A 16,795-nucleotide genomic window follows, 5' to 3' on the forward strand; every position below is an offset into this window, starting at 1 on the left:
GAGATGCTGTTTTTGTTTTTGTTATTGAGTCTCTGTAGTCTCTGTCGTGGTGGGGTTGTCTTTTAGATCAAAAAGCTTTTATTTCTGGATCCAAAAATCAAACAAGGGGAGAGAACAGTAATACACTGAAACAATCTTCTGCATGAACAGTCGCTCAGTTGGTGTGCTCCTCTTTGCCACACCTCAGCATAATATGGAGAAATACAAAAGCAGTTTACATTTAGAAAGATATACAAAACAGCGTACATTTATACGAATATAGATTTTTATTAACTTGATTGTCATTATTTTTAGACTGATTTTCCTCATCATCACATAGATATTTAACACAGCTTGTTGATATGGTAATTAAATAATGTCTTATATTTTACTATCAATGTTGACTACTTCATATGTCCAAAAGTGACTGACTGGATGTAATGGAAAATAAGTCAAAACTCTGTGTGTGAACTATGAACCAGCTTTGTGTACACATAGCTGGTATAGCTGGTATATATATATACATATACATATATACATGTGTGTGTGTATATATATATATATATATATATGTGTGTGTACATATACATGTATGTATGTATATATATATATATATATATGACCACAACAGCACTTAGACATCGTCCTCTGTAGTGAGGAGCGAGATGATGGCCTTATTTATCTGTGAAATTTCCGTTTCCTCCCACATCACATGAGATTGCACCAACTTTGTACAACTTGTGTGGAGAGGTCACCTGGTTTCAGGCTATAACTCTTTCTCCTCCCACTTTCTACCAGAATGTCCAAGTTGTTTTTCAGGAAACGGGTCACATTTTTGCATTTTTGAGATGGCCAGCTGGAGAAGGGCAATACATAAATTTGTTCAGATTCATAACCTTTTGCTTTTTGACTTGGACTTGTCTAGTACAGTCTAGTAACCAGACTGTATATTTTAGAAAACATTTTTTAAAAAGACATCAAAGACTGAAACAAGAATATCTACTAAATGTAACTATATACAGTGTGTTTCCCACTGATGTGTGAAAGATAAGGGATCTGTAGAGACTGAGTTTTATGACCCTCTTTGTCTATGAGCAAAGGGCCATGTGGTCTCCATCCAAGATGCATGTGACTCCATCTTGAATGAGCTGATCCCCAACATTATTTTGCACATATAGTTTTTCGTGTTATAGCTATAGGTCAGAGCACATGTGTGATAGAACAAAGGCCCAGGATTTAGACAGTGTCAGTTCATAACCACAGGATTCATTCAATTTTTAAGGATGAGCCAATACAATACTTATTATCAGTCCAATACTGGTCAAAATCATTGGATCAGTGTCGGAATAAGAAAAGCATAAAGTCTGATACTATCCTTCTGGATCCAAAATCTTGATTATCTACTCTTTTCTTCAGAAACTGTAAAAACCTCTGTTTAGCACATTAAACAGCAGCAGCTTTGCAGTCAACCACTACCAGCCATGTCCTCCATCACATAAGAGAGGATTTGGACTCTTTCTTCGGTAGAGACACAATCAAGCCCTGACACTGATGCTAATGTAGTTTTGATGCGCCAAAATATTAAGAATTGCCTTATTTGTGAAGCCCAAAGCAAAGTCGATTGCAGCTAGCTGATCATCTGAGATTTAACCGTTCAAAAGGATTTACTGACAACATGGTGAACCACACATTTAACTGAATAAATACAATATCAACACAGTAAATCGACTTGGCTTACAACGACAGCTTATATACATGAATGTAAATTCATTTGCTGAGAGCCTTGTCGCCTTGTGTATTCTCAGACGTTTAAATTGATTTGTTTGGCAGCAGGAGAACAACAGTACACTCCATAAACATTTATTGTGCTTCAGAAACTTGACTTGCCCAAGTATTTTTTTTATTTTGGCTCCAACGATTATTCAGTTTCAGTTAATCGGTTTGAGTGTTTTTTTCAATAAAACAAGATTTCTGATTTTTTTTTCCAGCTACTTAAATGTGAATATTGTCTGGTTTCTCTGCTCCATATAACAAATAAACATTTTATGGACCAAATTAAATAGAAGTACTCAACATATTAATCTTATTATGATAACAATCATTAGTTGCAGGCCTAGTTATCATATAGATCATATTTTAAAATGTCAATTTAAATCACGCTAGATAAAAACAGCTGAAACACAGGTGCCATGGAATTTTTATGTCTTAAAATGTGTTCTCTTTTAATCTGAAACATAAGAAAAAGCTTGCAAACGTCATGAACAACACATGTGGCCCTCCAATGGATTACATGTAATTCTGTCTAATATCATAATGAATATCTTATATTGCCCACCCACTACTAAATAGTTGTTTTTTTCCACTTTTTGCCGGCCCCCGCTTGACCAGACTAGATGCTCATTGGTCCCAAAGGTCATTTGAGGTTGACACCCCTGGATTAAATGATCTGTGTGCTAATGCAACCTGTTGAGTGTTTTAATGTTGTGTAACACTCAGTGTTGGGTAGTAACGCGTTATTAGTAACTTTATTCAGCAACTAATAATGTAACGTGTTGTTGTTTTAAATTTTAGGGATCAATAAAGTTTAATTGAATTGAAAAACAAAGCACGTGTCGCCCTCCAGTGTCCCACACGTAATCACACACACGTCACGTCCAAAGGACCAGTCATTATGCAACTAAAAGAATACCTGACGAACAGTGCGCTCTCCAATTTGAGCTTGTTGACAATGTTGAGGAGGCGTTCGTGCACCAGTCGACAGTTTGATCGACGTACGACTCAGCCTGTCGACTACCGCTTTTATTGCTCTCCTCTGAACTATTGGACATAAGTTAACAGTACGCCTAATAGTCGTATCCGTGTATTTATTTTCAGTTAGGCAGGGTCGAATGAAAAAGCGGGACTGATGCTCAATTTGTGTGAGGTGGGACAAAGGGTAAAATTGCTGTACAGTACAACGTAAAGCGGGACAGGTGGTCATAATTCCATGAGTCCAATGGTAAAATTTTACAGATAAAAACGCGTGTTTTTTCCCCTCAGACGTGTAGTGGAAAACATGCTACCCATCTCCACAGACAGATCATCAGAATAAGAAAGATAGGCTTGCAGTTTATAGCCTATGGAAGACTTGATAGACTGACTGAAATAGGCATCGAAAAAATACTTTGGTGTTTGTGTCAAGGTTTGTGTTGGTGCACAACGGATCATATTGCTTGGATGATTAGATTCAGTGATGTGGATGCAAATGAATTGAAACGGCTAGAGGGGAACTCAATCAATCAAACTTTATTTAATGGGAGCATTGGAAAAACATTTTACAGTAACTAAAAAGTTACTCACTCAGTAACGCATTACTTTTTGGTTTAAGTAATTACAAAGTAACTAGTTACTATTTTTCAGTAACTAGACCAACACTGGTAACGCTCAGGATGTCATGGGGGAGAGGATGTGTCATGCAGTGCATCACAGTAATGTTTATAAGGAGGGGCTTCGGCTGGCCGGGCAGGAAATGCAATCAAGCAATGCTTCTTGATTCATGTGATATCACTGGGTTCACCTCCTTTGCCCCTGTAAGATCACACAGTGCTGAACTGTAGATCAGTTAACATCCTAAAAACGTGAGGTAATCTCCAACAATTAACAGGGAAATCTCAATATTTATTTAAAAATAAGGAGTCTGGTGTATTTAGGGACAGCAGCTGCTTGCGAGCGGCGAGCAACCCTGCCACTGTATTTCAGTCCAGTGACTGCTCCGATCATGGAGAAAGTACTGAACAAAAAAATGTTATTAACTGATTCTAGTGAGTTGATTCAACAACTGCTTTACAAGTCACTAGTCACTCGTTTGTGTGTGTGTGTGTGTGTGTGTGTGTCACTGCAGTTTCACACAGCCGTGCAGTAATGACTCTGCCCACTTTGAGTAGGAACTTTTTCGTAGTGGAGATGCAACCTAAACCGTGCCGTGCCGTGCCGTGCAGTGTTGTGCCGTGCCGAGGCGAGTAGAGCCGGTGGAAATACGCCATTAGTCTTCAGGTGGGACACCCAACTTGGTCTGAAGGTAGCGGTCTGACAAAGTGCTATCCAATTCTCCAGGTTGGGGTTGGACACATAGCTAACGACCCAATTTAATGAAGAAGACACCAGTACTATAAGCACAGAAAAAAAAAAGTGCTGGAGCAGGATGTGTACACATGATGCCCCCTTCACATTCTGACTGCCCCCTCATATATGCCTGCCTAGAACCGGCCCTGGAGAGCAGTATGTGACGCCATAAGGGAGGGTTATATTTGGAGCCAATCAGAGATCACATTGGACACAATATGAAGGGACTGTCTATTCTGTTCCACAGTCAGTGAGCAGCGTCGCAGCGGGGGAGGAAAAAAGAGGGAGGAGGTGACTACAGCGACAGCAGAGGAATCTTCAAGCTCGGATACATGAAGCTCTACGGACACCAGCCTCACCCAGTGTGACGGAGTTACCCCGGCTGAATTATCGACTGGATTATTACCTTTGATCTGTACGAGGACTTCAACGACGGATCGTTAGTGCGGATGATTGTGTTAAACTAGAGGAAAAGTGAAATGTGGACCTTCGGTAAGTCATAATACAAAAAATACACTCACGTATGCGACTTTAATGTGGTTTAATGGACTGCTATTGACATGGAACAAAACAGCGGAACGTGACCCAGTTCTTAAGTCAAACGGCTTTTCTTCCTGTTTAAGTGTGCATTGCAAGCGGATACGGTTAACTTTTTTAAAACATGGTATCGGACATTTGAACAACGTCCCCAACGGCCCGTTATGCTTTTTAGTCTGTTAAAAAGTTCGTCTTTTGAGTTGATGGAAGAAAATCTCCCGTCGCGGTTGCGTGTGAATCTCCCACACACACTAACGCAGGGCTGCTGGTCTGATGCCGCCTTTCATGTCACTTATGTAAAACGAAAGTATTTCAAATACCTAAGTCAAAAGAATCACACAGCACACGTAAGATTGTTTTTCTATTACCTTCTGAGTCGGCAGTGACGAAGAAACATACCGGTGTCTGTCAGCTTTTAATTAACGAGCTGCAGCTGCGTTATTCATCTGCTGCGTTCAAGAAACTTCTTCTCCCTTGTTAAGCGCACAACTCCGTCGCACCATTAAGAAACTTGGCATTTTTAGCTTGCGGAGATGTTTATGTACTGCTTTCTTCCCCCAGCAATTCATTTGTGTCGTGTGTCGTTTTTTTTTTTGTGGACTTTCGTTGACCTCCATGTCTATCCCGCCTGTCGCTTCATATACATGTGCGAAAGGGCCGTCAAAAAATATCCAGTTAATGGCACACTTTCCTGTAATTAACCTGGAGCTTATAACAGATGTGTATTTATATAAAATTATGGAATGAATGTAGAATCAATACAACAATTATATTTAAATTAAATTCTCCTGTGAAGTACACATTTTGCACAAGAAAATGCATGTTTTTAAACATGTTACTAGAAAAAACGCATTACACGACTCAAACGTGATGCTCTGTTGGGGAGGGCAAGAGAAATACCGCGTGCACACACGCGTGCCTGCACACGTGACCACGTCGCCATCGGAAGTAAACGAACAACGTTAACAGCGTAAAAGTTTTTTTTACCGCGTTAAATTATTTTGAAGGCCAGGGAAAAGAAAAAAGTAATCTTCAGAGAGTCTGAGTACCCTACACACACAACCGCATGTATTCAAGTTGTATGAAATGCCGTGTCTCCACTACATGGTCCCAGCTCGCCTTAGTACGGCTCCACTCCACCCGGTTTGGTTGTGTTTCCATTAGAGTATAGTACCTCCTCAACGTGGGCGGAGACATCACTGCACAGCTGCATGAAACTGCTGTGACTTTGTTTTATACCGACAAACAAACGAGTGACTAGTCGCTTGTTCAGTACTTCCTCCATGACCGGAGCACAGACTCTGTCTGACAGTCACTAGACTGAAATACGGTGGCAGGGTTTGTGATGCGTCTCACCAGTCACGATTGCCGCTCTCGGCAGTGCTACACGAGTATGACCACAAGAGTGAGCTAAACCAGTTTTTAACATTTATTCAGCATTATTAAGCAGAATGTTTCGTTGAATCAATTTGCAATTAAGATCATGATGAGCTCACTGAAGACCTGGATGAATTGTTAATTGAATCAAGAGAATTGAAAACCTCATTTAATGTGAGGACATTGAACAATCTCGGTTATGGGGGTTGGTATGTCGTTATTGGTGTTGTGTTGTGATGTTGTGCATTCCTAAAAATTGATAATGAAAACAATGACATGGGTGAGGGTTTGAATTTATTTGAATAAGTCATTACAAATTTGCACTTTTTACAGACCTAGTTTAACCATTCACTCATTCATTTACCATTCACAACAGAAATTAAATGAAGATATGCTATGGTGAGGGACATTAAAATAGGTGCATTATCAGAAACTGCATGCAATTTTCACTACTTCCATTGATAAAGGATACCTTGTTATTTTGAGTATTGGTTGGACATTCTGTAATTCACAGGTCATTAATTAATAAGCCTCTATGTTGTTGTGACTGTATTAGGAATTTGCTGTGAACATCGGCTTCTGAAATTAAGTTGGATACACATGCTCTCATCCCACTGTCTTTTCATTCATGTTCTAATTTTTCTAATTTTTTTTGTCTCCTAGACCTGAGAAACATTTAACTAAAGTCGGCCCTTGAAAAAATTGCTTTCCATGCAATGCAACCTGGATGTCCTTCCAGCCACGTTGGAGCCTGCCCTGCTTTCCAACACCCGAGTAATGTTGATGCTCTAAGATCACACCAGCACCACCATGTTACACCAGCTCCAGTCGCTGCTGCTGCAAATATTGTAAAAATCAACATGGTTGCCCATCAAGATCCCAGAAAACTCGGGGTGGATGTTCCATCTCAGAGGCAGCAAAACAATGCAGAATTACGTTTCCACAGACTCCAACACTATGTAACAAGCTGTGGATTTCAGCAGCCAAGACCTGCTGACCGTATGTGGACTCCTCAGAATAGTGGTCATGGACCCAATGCAGACATTTATTCACCGTTGAATGTTACTACACAATGCACCAGTGCTAATGAGAGATCTGGGATGTATCTTGTCAACCGTAATGGACAACACAAGGGAAGTTTTCCACGAGGACCCAACTTAAACTCTAATAATACAGAGCAACAAAGACTTTTACATGACTGTCTTGGTACCACGACTGTAGCAACAAGAGATGACACTGTTGATCTTACAGCACAGCAGCATCAGTATTCTCTGAAACAATATCACTCATCCCAGCAAGTAGAAGCTCCTCTTAAAAATGGAAATCTTGGCTCAATCTCCTTGGTTTCTTCACTAGAGAAAACAAAAGTCAACATTGAGCCCACTGCAAGAACAAATCTTTCTATTAAAATGCACTGCCAAAGTCCACAAGTGAAATGTTCACTTGGTACTCTTAATTGTGAAAACCCCATGATTAGAACACAAACTCCAGGTTATTCAATAGAAGACCAGCAGCAAGTCACTTCTCCCTCAACAGTTCTACCAAAGCGTCCACCTACAGATGACGAAATACATAAACGAATTGCTGAAGAGCTCGAAGGTTATAAAAGAAATGAGAATTCCAAAAGAAATGCTCATCTTTCTGATACTTTTGCCTCCAACAAAGCAAGACATGCAACAGGACACACACTTCCAGCATACAGTTCAGGGGACTCCAGAGGAAATGCTGACTTAACTTGGACATGTGGTCATTCAACAGTTGCAACAGCAACACATTCAACAGGTACACAAGTCTCCATTGTAGAAAACGCAGAACACGCTCCTATTAGTAAATGTGTTGTGAGTAGTGCACCTTTTAGATAATGATTTGCCTGTTAAAAGCCATGTGGGTGAAACTATGCCCACAATGGTGATGTTCGTTTAGATTACTTTGAAGATAAAATATGTGTTGATTCAAATTCCAGGAGGTGGTTTGATGAAGTACACTGAACAAAAATATAAACACTTTTGTTGTTGCACCTATTTTTCATGTGCTGAACTCAAGGTTCTAAAACATTTTCTTTATACATAAAATCACTGTTTCTCTCATTGTTCACAAATCTGTGTTAGTGAGCACTTCTCCTTTGCCGAGATTATCCATCCCCTCTCACAGGTGTGGCATTTCAAGATGCTGATTAGACAGCATGAATATTGCACAGGAGTGCCTTAGGCTGGCCACTCTGAAATTTTGTGTTATTGGGGGTCAGAAAACCACCATATGCCTCACGCAGTGCAACACATCTCCTTCGCATAGAGTTGATCAGGTTGTTGACTGGCCTGTGGAATGTTGGTTCACTCCTCGTCAATGGCTGTGTGAAGTTGCTGGATATTGGCAGGAACTGGAGCACACTGTTGCATACGCCGACCCAGAGCATCCAAAACATGCTCAATGAGTGTCCGGTGCTTATGCTGGCCATGCAGGAACTGGGATGTTTTCGGCGTCCAGGAATTGTGTACAGATCCTTGCAACATGGGGCTGTGCATTATCATGCTGCAACATGAGGTGATGGTTGTAGATGAATGGCACAACAATGGGCCTCAGGATCTCATCATGGGATTCATCCGTGAAGAGAACACCTCTCCAACGTGCCAGACGCCATCGTATGTGAGCATTTGCCCACTCAAGTCGGTTACGACGACAAACTGCAGTCAGGTCGAGACCCTGATGAGGACGACGAGCATGCAGATGAGCTTCCCTGATACGGTTTCTGTGAAGAAAACCTATGGTTATGCAAACCGATTGTTGCAGCAGCTGTCTGGGTGGCTGGTCTCAGACAATCTTGGAGGTGGTCTGCGGTTGTGAGGCTGGTTGGATGTACTGCCAAGTTATCTGAAACGCCTTGGGAGACGGCTTATGGTAGAGAAATGACATTCCTGCAGTCAGCATGCCAATTGCACACTCCCTCAAAACTTGTGATATCTGTGGCATTGTGATTTGTGATAAAACTGCACATTTCAGAGTAACCTTTTATTTTGGCCAGCCTAAGGCACTCATTTGCAATATTCATGCTGTCTAATTAGCATCTTGATTGTGAGGTGGGATGGATTGGCGATTATCTCGCCAATGAGAAGTGCTCATGAACACGGATTTAGATTTGGAACAACATTTGAGATAAATTGTTTGTTGTGTGTGTTTGTATAGAAAATGTTATAGATCTTTGAGTTCAGCTCATGAAAAATGGGAGCAAAAACAAGTGTTGCGTTTATACTTTTGTTCAGTGTACATACAATAAGGCATGCCCCCTATTCATTATTCTTTAACTGCATTGAAGGAGCTGATTGCTAGTCAGGAGAAAGTAGCAACTATTACAAAGATGGACAACTCTTCTAAAGTCATAATGCAACAGTATTGGAATGGAGATATCGATAACCTTCGTCTCTTTACATCCACAGAATATCCACAAATTATGATGAAAGTTGCGCCGACATGCACAAATAATGAAGACGACAGTCCAGTGGTTCTCACCTCAACATCTGGAATGACTATGATTGACCTGACCAAGAGGAAACCCAACTACATGTCAGCAGAATATATCAACAAGAATATGCATGATGCACACAATGTGCCTGGCATTTCTTGGGCTCCCAAACCCATTGTGAGTACAGGTTATGACGATGTCCATGCTGTAATTGATGTTTCAGTGGAGAATCGCACCAAGCCAAGTTCAGTGATGACTGGAAGTGATACATCACTTTATGGAATTCAAGACATTATTCAAAAGAAAAGGAAAAACAACAAAGATCACCTTTGTCCTATTACTGATCAGGAAGTAGTTACACATTCTAAGATGACGTCATCAATTAGTCAAATTCAGATTCTTAATGTTATGTCAATGTCTGGAGACCAAATAAAACAGCTGTGGGACCTACCAAGTTGTGAACATGTGATGGATTCAGGTTCTGTGAATCCACACCCACATTTCAGCCCAGAACCTCCTGAAAGAAGTGACAAAGCCCAGGAATCGGCTCTGTCACATCAAAGCCAGAGGGTAGGGGAGCAAACCCCAAACATTCTTAAATGCCCAGAATATGAAGACATATCAGATTATGAACTAATCCCTGCCATGCTGACAGGTCTCCCATACACAGAACATGAGGATTTAGACGTCCTTGTTTGTCATGAAAATCAACAGATGGAGAAATTGAATGCAGAAACTCATCTGAAAGGGCCCAACAGAAAACGTTCACAATTTGAAAATGACGGCCCATTTCAAATGAAGGGGGACAACATTTCAGATGATACATCTAGAGAACAAAACTGCTCTTGTCCTTGTTTTGTTGAAACTGATACTGGATTTCAACAAGTGTTATGTCCTAAATGTGACCGTGAAAGACACTTTCTTTCATGTAGTCCTGATAATTTGAGTGATGGATTTGAGACTGATGAGATGGATGATTACATGGTCATACCTTTAAGCATGACAGACATTAAATATGAACCCGCCGAAGAAATCCAGGATTTCCCAGGGAACACCGTACCAGATGACAGTCAAAGTGAAGATATAGAATTTCAAAGTGCTCCAGAATCTTCAACCGCTTCTGTGCCTTGCCCGATAGAGGTTTTTGACACCATTGCAAGCTTTATACTATCAAAAAGGACCACAGTTCAGTTTCCTCCAGGTAGGTGCACACCAGACCATGAAATGAACTCGGATACAGGAGGAACTCATACACCTCGGCACATGATAGGGTCCAGATCTGAGTGTGAAGACAGCAGTGAAACGGAGAACAGTTGTGATTATTCATCTGAAGCCGAACACAACTATTTGACAGCCTCGAGGTGTGTATTTAAAAACAGGTCAGCACCAGCTACAGATCAGTCTGCAGATGAAAAAGAAAATGAACCTAATAAGGCAACAAGTGTGCAAAACGGTCAAAGCAAGAGCTCAGTCAAGTTGGGCTGTATTCAAAAACTTAAAGAGCTCATCAAATCTAATGCTCGCTTAAAGGGTGCCAAATCAAAGACCAACAGGCAGAGGAACTCAAAAGCACAAGGTAAATTTTTTGATTCTGACTCGGAGGATAAAAGTGACTACAACTGCAAAATGAAGGCAAAACGGAAGAGGTTGTCTTCTTCAAGCTCAGTGGGCAGTCCAGAAGCATCTTACAGTCAACAAAGGGAGCATCCACATCAAACTGTGGACAGTCAGTCACCACAGAGTGGGTCTGAACTTCATGAGACACGGTTCAAAGAAGTGATTAAGACTGTTTGCTCAAGTGGGCAGTTGACGAAATATGAAGCTGACCCCGATCATGTTCAGCATGCAGCTGACAGAAAGGATATCCCGAAAGATGGTATAATAATCATTGACTCGGATACAGAGGATTCGGTGGACACTTGGGATGAGAGTGACAAAAAAGTCACAAAGGAAACCATTATTTCTTCACGGTTAGTAGACGATGGTAGCGCGCCATATTTTAAACAAAAGAGACACCCATGTGAAAATGTGGACAGTAGATCTGAACCTTCTAAGGAAAAGTTCCAAAGAATGGAAACATCCTCTGTCGCTTCCTCAGTACCACTGCACCGGTCTAAACTTGAAGATGCACAGTTTAACGAAGGGATGCAGGAAGATGGCTCTTACTCTATAAAAAAAAGTGGACACCTACTTGAAACTGAAGATGGTACTGAGCATATTCAAGACAAGACCTCAAATACAACTTTCAATGGCTCAGACAATCATATCATCAAGAAGGCAACCACAGATCCACTGCTACCATCATTGTCAAAAGTCTGTAGCCGGGCCTCATGTTCTATACAAAACGGAGGGTTAGCTAAAGAAATGGATTGTGGATCGGGCAGGAAAACGCCTCAAAAACGCATACGATCATCTTATGAGTCAGCAGACCGGCGGCAGTCAGTGGACCAGTCTTCTTCGCATCGTAACAGTTTGATCCCACGCCTCTATTTTATCGATCCAGCTGATCCTCGTGATCCACTGAAGCTTGTTAAAGGTAAACCGCCCCAAAGGCGGGATAAAGAAGACACTGTGGTTACCAAGGCCCCCTCAGCAACAAGTAAGAAGATGCACTCCAGTGATAAGAATACCCAAGATACGTCTTTGAATAAAACTCTAGTCAACATAATCAATCCCAAACTGCTTTTAAGACATCGTTCATTATCCAACCAAGAAGGCCAGTCTATCTCCAGAAGTTTGTTGCAGCCCGGAGAAACTGCCACCATATCTCATCAGTCAAAAATGTATGAAAGCACTAATGTTCCAAAACATAATTTGAGTTCATCCAAACTAAGACATTCGTTTTCTCACCCATCAACATCATGCCATCCTTGGAGCAACACCAGAGACCAATCATTGAATGCAACCAGCCAATTATCAGCGGTTGAACGATTGAAAGATAACTGGAGCAAAAGCTACTACCCAACGAAGAAAGACAGGAAAACTAGCACCGAGACAGAGGAGGCTTCCAGAACCTTGAATACTGAATCAAAGAGAGAAGCCTATCAACCATTGAGTCACCAGGAAAGGGCAGGTCACCATGACAGACCACCCAAACAGAGACGCAATTCCAAAGAGTCCGAAACCAGTCTGATGAAGAGAGCCAAGATGGAAGCTGTGCAGTTGACAAGGGCAACAAATCGAAACAACTCGAGGGAACAAAGTGTGTTCTTTTCAAATCTTTTTACTTTTTTTGTTTTTTTCAAAAATAGATTCACATGACAGTCCAATCAAAACTTGTCTAACCCAAATACATTTTCCTGATCCCCATTCTTACCACAGGAGGCTCCGTGGGTGAAGGTTACAAGTGGTCAGAGAGGCCAAAAGTGGCGAGGTCAAATCAAGGTGACACTTTTCAATTTCCCCCTAGTATGGTTTGCCCCATGTATAATCACCACTCTTTTACAGCAGCCTGGTGCAGTGTATAAGTTGGCTATTTTTTTGTTTCCTTTTTTTCTTCTTTTTTTGAGATACAGGTACAATTTGGTTTTTTTCTTGTTTTTGTTTGTTTTTTGTAAAACAGGTTCCATAAAGAGGGGCGACAGATGGTCTCCCAGATCGGATTACTGAGGACAAAACTCCTGTTCCAGTAGAGAAGAGGATTATTTGCAATGATGTCCAATAGAATTTAACTGAATGTTCTGTATTTTAACTGTGTGCCTGTGTGTACACATTTCCAACCGTATAATGTATGTAAACCTATAAACTAACAATATTTGGGGTAAAGTGACTCAACTGGAAACTTGTTCTTTCTACCAGCTACCTCAGTGAAACGTTTTTCCATTTCATAGTTTTTGCTTAGGTTCCTCCCGTAACTTTTAAATGTTTCTTCTTTTTTATCCCTCATAGAAAGTGAGCGATGGATATGTGTTTGAATGTATGTATGAATGTAACCTTAATTATTCCTCTGTTTTAAGTTGATAATGGTTTTGTGTTGGTAGTACTTAAAATCACCTTTCAGTGCTTGTGATAATTCAGTGGTTTCCCAATATTTGAGGGAATGTGGCCCCTGGTGGGACATTATAACTAATTAAAAGCTATTGTTTTTGTAAAAAAAAGTAGTGAATGATGTTTTGTAATTGAAACTATAAAGTATGTATGATTATTTTATTTATTTAATTACAAGTGACAGTAATCACTTGTAATTCCCCCTCCCACTTCTCTGAAATCCCTAGTGTGGAAATATTTTGCAACCTTATTCAGTTGCGCAAAACCCTTGATTTTATGCATTTAATTAGCGTACTGGTTCCATGCTATGAAATGCTAAGCAGGTTGCATCTTATTACAAAGGTGTTGCCTACACCAGAGATGGCAGACGTCACCCCATTCACACAACAAGCCTCTGTCAGTCATATCAATTTAATTTTTTTGTAATTTAACATTTTGAAAAATGAATTAAATATCAATTTTGTTAGATTAGGACAATCTATGCTTTTAAAATCAGTCTAATCACTGTAATTGACTATAATATGAAAATATATCATGCAGGGGAATCGTTACGTCCGTGACTGCTGCGTCCCTCATTATAACAGAGACCTGGCTTCACCCGCTAATCCCCGATGTCACCGTCCATCGAGAGAGCTGCACCAGAAGCTCTGGATGACGTGCAACACAGCCTTCAGGTCAGGAGACAGATCCCTCTATAGTGCTACCAGAGCTGACCTGAAGAGAAGCATCAGGGAGGCCAAGTTGGACTATAAGATTGAGAACCACCTCCACCAACAACCTGCCAACCACAGGTGGGCAAACACCACAGCCAAGTACACAAGCACCTCTGTACAGGTACGGAAGGTGGAACAAGTGCTCAGCAGGGTGAACACCAGGAAAGCAGCAGGACCTGACGGCGTACCTGGGAAGGACCTTAAAGCCTGTGCCAACCAGCTCTCAGAGGTCTTCAATACGATCTTCAACCACTCCTTGGCACAGGCCTCCATCACAGCCTGCCAGAAGTCTGTCACCGTCATCCCCATATCCAAGAGACCAGCCACAACCAGCCTGAATGACTTCAGGCTGATCGCCCTCACACCAATCATCACAAATGTCTGGGGCGGGTGATCCTGAGGCACATCAAGGACTGACTTCCTCCCTCCTTTGACCCACACCAATTTGCCTACAGGGAAAACAGGTCGACAGAGGATGCCATCACCTCCCGCACTGTGCTGAGTCACCTGGACCAACGGGGGAGATCAGTGTTTAATACTACGATCCCCGACATCCTGGTCATCAAACTGTCTGACCTGGGACTCCACCCACTGACCTGCTCCTGGGTAAAAAACCAACCGGCCTCCGGCAGTGAGACTCGGATCCCACCTGTCCTCCACTCACACACTGAGCACAAGCTCCCCATAGGGGTGTGTGCTGAGCCCCCTCCTCTACACACGCTACATGTCTGACTGCAGCCCCACCCACTCCAGCAACACCATTGTGAAGTTCGCAGACTACACAACAGTGGTGGGGCTGATCTCAGGGGGGGATGAGTCTGCCTAAAAGGATGAGGTCCTGGCTCTGTCAACGTGGTGTTTGGCCAACAACTTGGTGCTGAACACCACAAAGACCAAGGAGATCATCCTGGACTTCAGAAAGAACAGGGCAGACCCGTCCCCCCATCAACAGAGACTGTGTAGAGAGGGTCCACTCCTTCATCTTCCTGGGACCACAATCTCACCTGTCGTGGACTAAAAACACCTCGACTGTAGTTAGCAGCGCCTGCACTTCCTGAGGCTACTCAGGATAAACAACATCAGCCAGAAGCTGCTGGTGATCTTCTACCGCTCCTCCATCGAGAGCGTACTAACATATTGCATCTCGGGTGGTTCTCTCACTGCACTGAGGCAGAGCAGAGGAGAGTCAAAGTTAAAAAGTTAGTTTTATTAATCCCCTTAGGGAAAGTATTCCTCTGCATTTTGACCCATCCTAGAATTAGGAGCAGTGGGCCGCCACACTGAGTGGCGCCCGGGGAGCATTGGGGGGTTGGGTACCTTGCTCAGGGGTACCCCAGCCCTTTTTGGCCAGGTGGGGATTTGAACCGGCGACAAGTCAAGTTCCCTTTCCACTTGGCCACGGGCTGCCCTGTCAAGGGGGTGGTGAAAACAGAGAATTATCGGCTGCCCCTTCCCCTCCCTGAAGGATATCTACTCTCCCCGATGCCTCAGCAGTGCTGAGCACATCACTCTAGACAGATCCCATCCAGCCCACCACCTCTTTGAACTGTTGTCCTCAGGCAGGCGCTACAGGTCCATTAGAACTGATTGCTTGTTGCTGTTGTTATTTAGGATTGTTTGTTTTTGTTTTTACCTGCATAATGATAAATAAAGGCTATTCTTTTATTCTAAATAACACAAAGTTATGTAAGTGATCTAAGCCAATGAACAATGATGATCAAAGTATAATGAAAGTTTAGTAATTTGATCAAATAAATGTCACTTACTACAGCTAAAATTCACACAAGCTATATATACCATAAACACCTGTGTGTGTTGAATCGTGTGAAACAGGAAGTAAAGACAAGAAAGGGAGTGACATGGTTGGTAACCAAGCGAAGCTACTCCCACTTCTGGAACCAAAGAGGCAGTGGTGTGCACAGTAGCAGTGACTGTAGATGCACGCCTCCACACAGGATGGCGCCAAAAGAACATTAACATAAGGCCAAACACAACAATATGGCTGTAGACAAAGCGTGTTTGACACAAGATGGCCTATGAGGGAGCTCACATTGGCCTGTTTCAAAGCACAGCATGTTCTGTGAATGAAACAAAGGACACCATGCAACATGAGAGTTAATGGCCGTTCAAACCACACAGACCTGACACTGCTTGGGGTTGGCCTGGCATTGGCTCAGTCCCCCACTTAGATTCTAACCGCATCTAATGACAATCCCTGTACATATACACTGATATGCACGATCTCACTCACGGACACACACACATACATCCCACCATCCATCATCTTGGGTGCTGTTCTAAGTCAGTGTTCTGCAGCCATAGCTTAATTCATGTTGACGATGATATGATACAGTGATGAAGTGCAAAAAGAACTATGTGGTAAATGAAGCCAGGTCTACTGAAGGGTGTTTGTTAAGAAGACACCAAATGCCTCGTTATTTATTCAATAGTCCAAATAGTCAATTTATTGCTACACATCCTCTGCCACTTTCTGGTAGCGAGGGTAAACATCTCTATCTATCTGTCTGTCTGTCTGTCTGTCTGTCTAATTGGCTATTATTTGTTTCACTACTATCCTCCTGGCTTTTATTTTGAAGTATTTGCTTTGACTTTTGGGTCACCTGACTTCCTGTCCTTCACTTTG

At 42.0% G+C, this 16,795-nt stretch overlaps 1 protein-coding gene across 3 annotated transcripts; it reads left to right on the top strand.

Annotated features, from left to right (window-relative positions):
* The first annotated feature begins 4,339 nt into the window (after positions 1 to 4,339).
* On the top strand, positions 4,340 to 13,548 carry LOC122766781. Of its 3 annotated transcripts, none has more exons than XM_044021941.1 (5): positions 4,340 to 4,572; positions 6,658 to 7,776; positions 9,426 to 12,653; positions 12,773 to 12,835; positions 13,014 to 13,548. In XM_044021941.1, exons 2-5 carry the CDS (start codon positions 6,711 to 6,713, stop codon positions 13,058 to 13,060), a joined length of 4,404 nt encoding a protein of 1,467 aa, XP_043877876.1. In that variant the 5' UTR covers positions 4,340 to 4,572; positions 6,658 to 6,710; the 3' UTR covers positions 13,061 to 13,548. The 3 variants fall into 3 exon arrangements, with proteins under 3 accessions (XP_043877876.1, XP_043877875.1, XP_043877874.1); XM_044021940.1 differs by lacking the exon at positions 13,014 to 13,548 and having other exon boundaries at positions 9,426 to 11,596; positions 11,627 to 12,653; positions 12,773 to 12,970; XM_044021939.1 differs by lacking the exon at positions 13,014 to 13,548 and having other exon boundaries at positions 12,773 to 12,970.
* The last annotated feature ends 3,247 nt before the right edge of the window (positions 13,549 to 16,795 follow it).

The sequence above is a fragment of the Solea senegalensis genome, linkage group LG3, assembly GCF_019176455.1.
Source record: "Solea senegalensis isolate Sse05_10M linkage group LG3, IFAPA_SoseM_1, whole genome shotgun sequence".
NCBI classification, from domain to species: domain Eukaryota; kingdom Metazoa; phylum Chordata; class Actinopteri; order Pleuronectiformes; family Soleidae; genus Solea; species Solea senegalensis.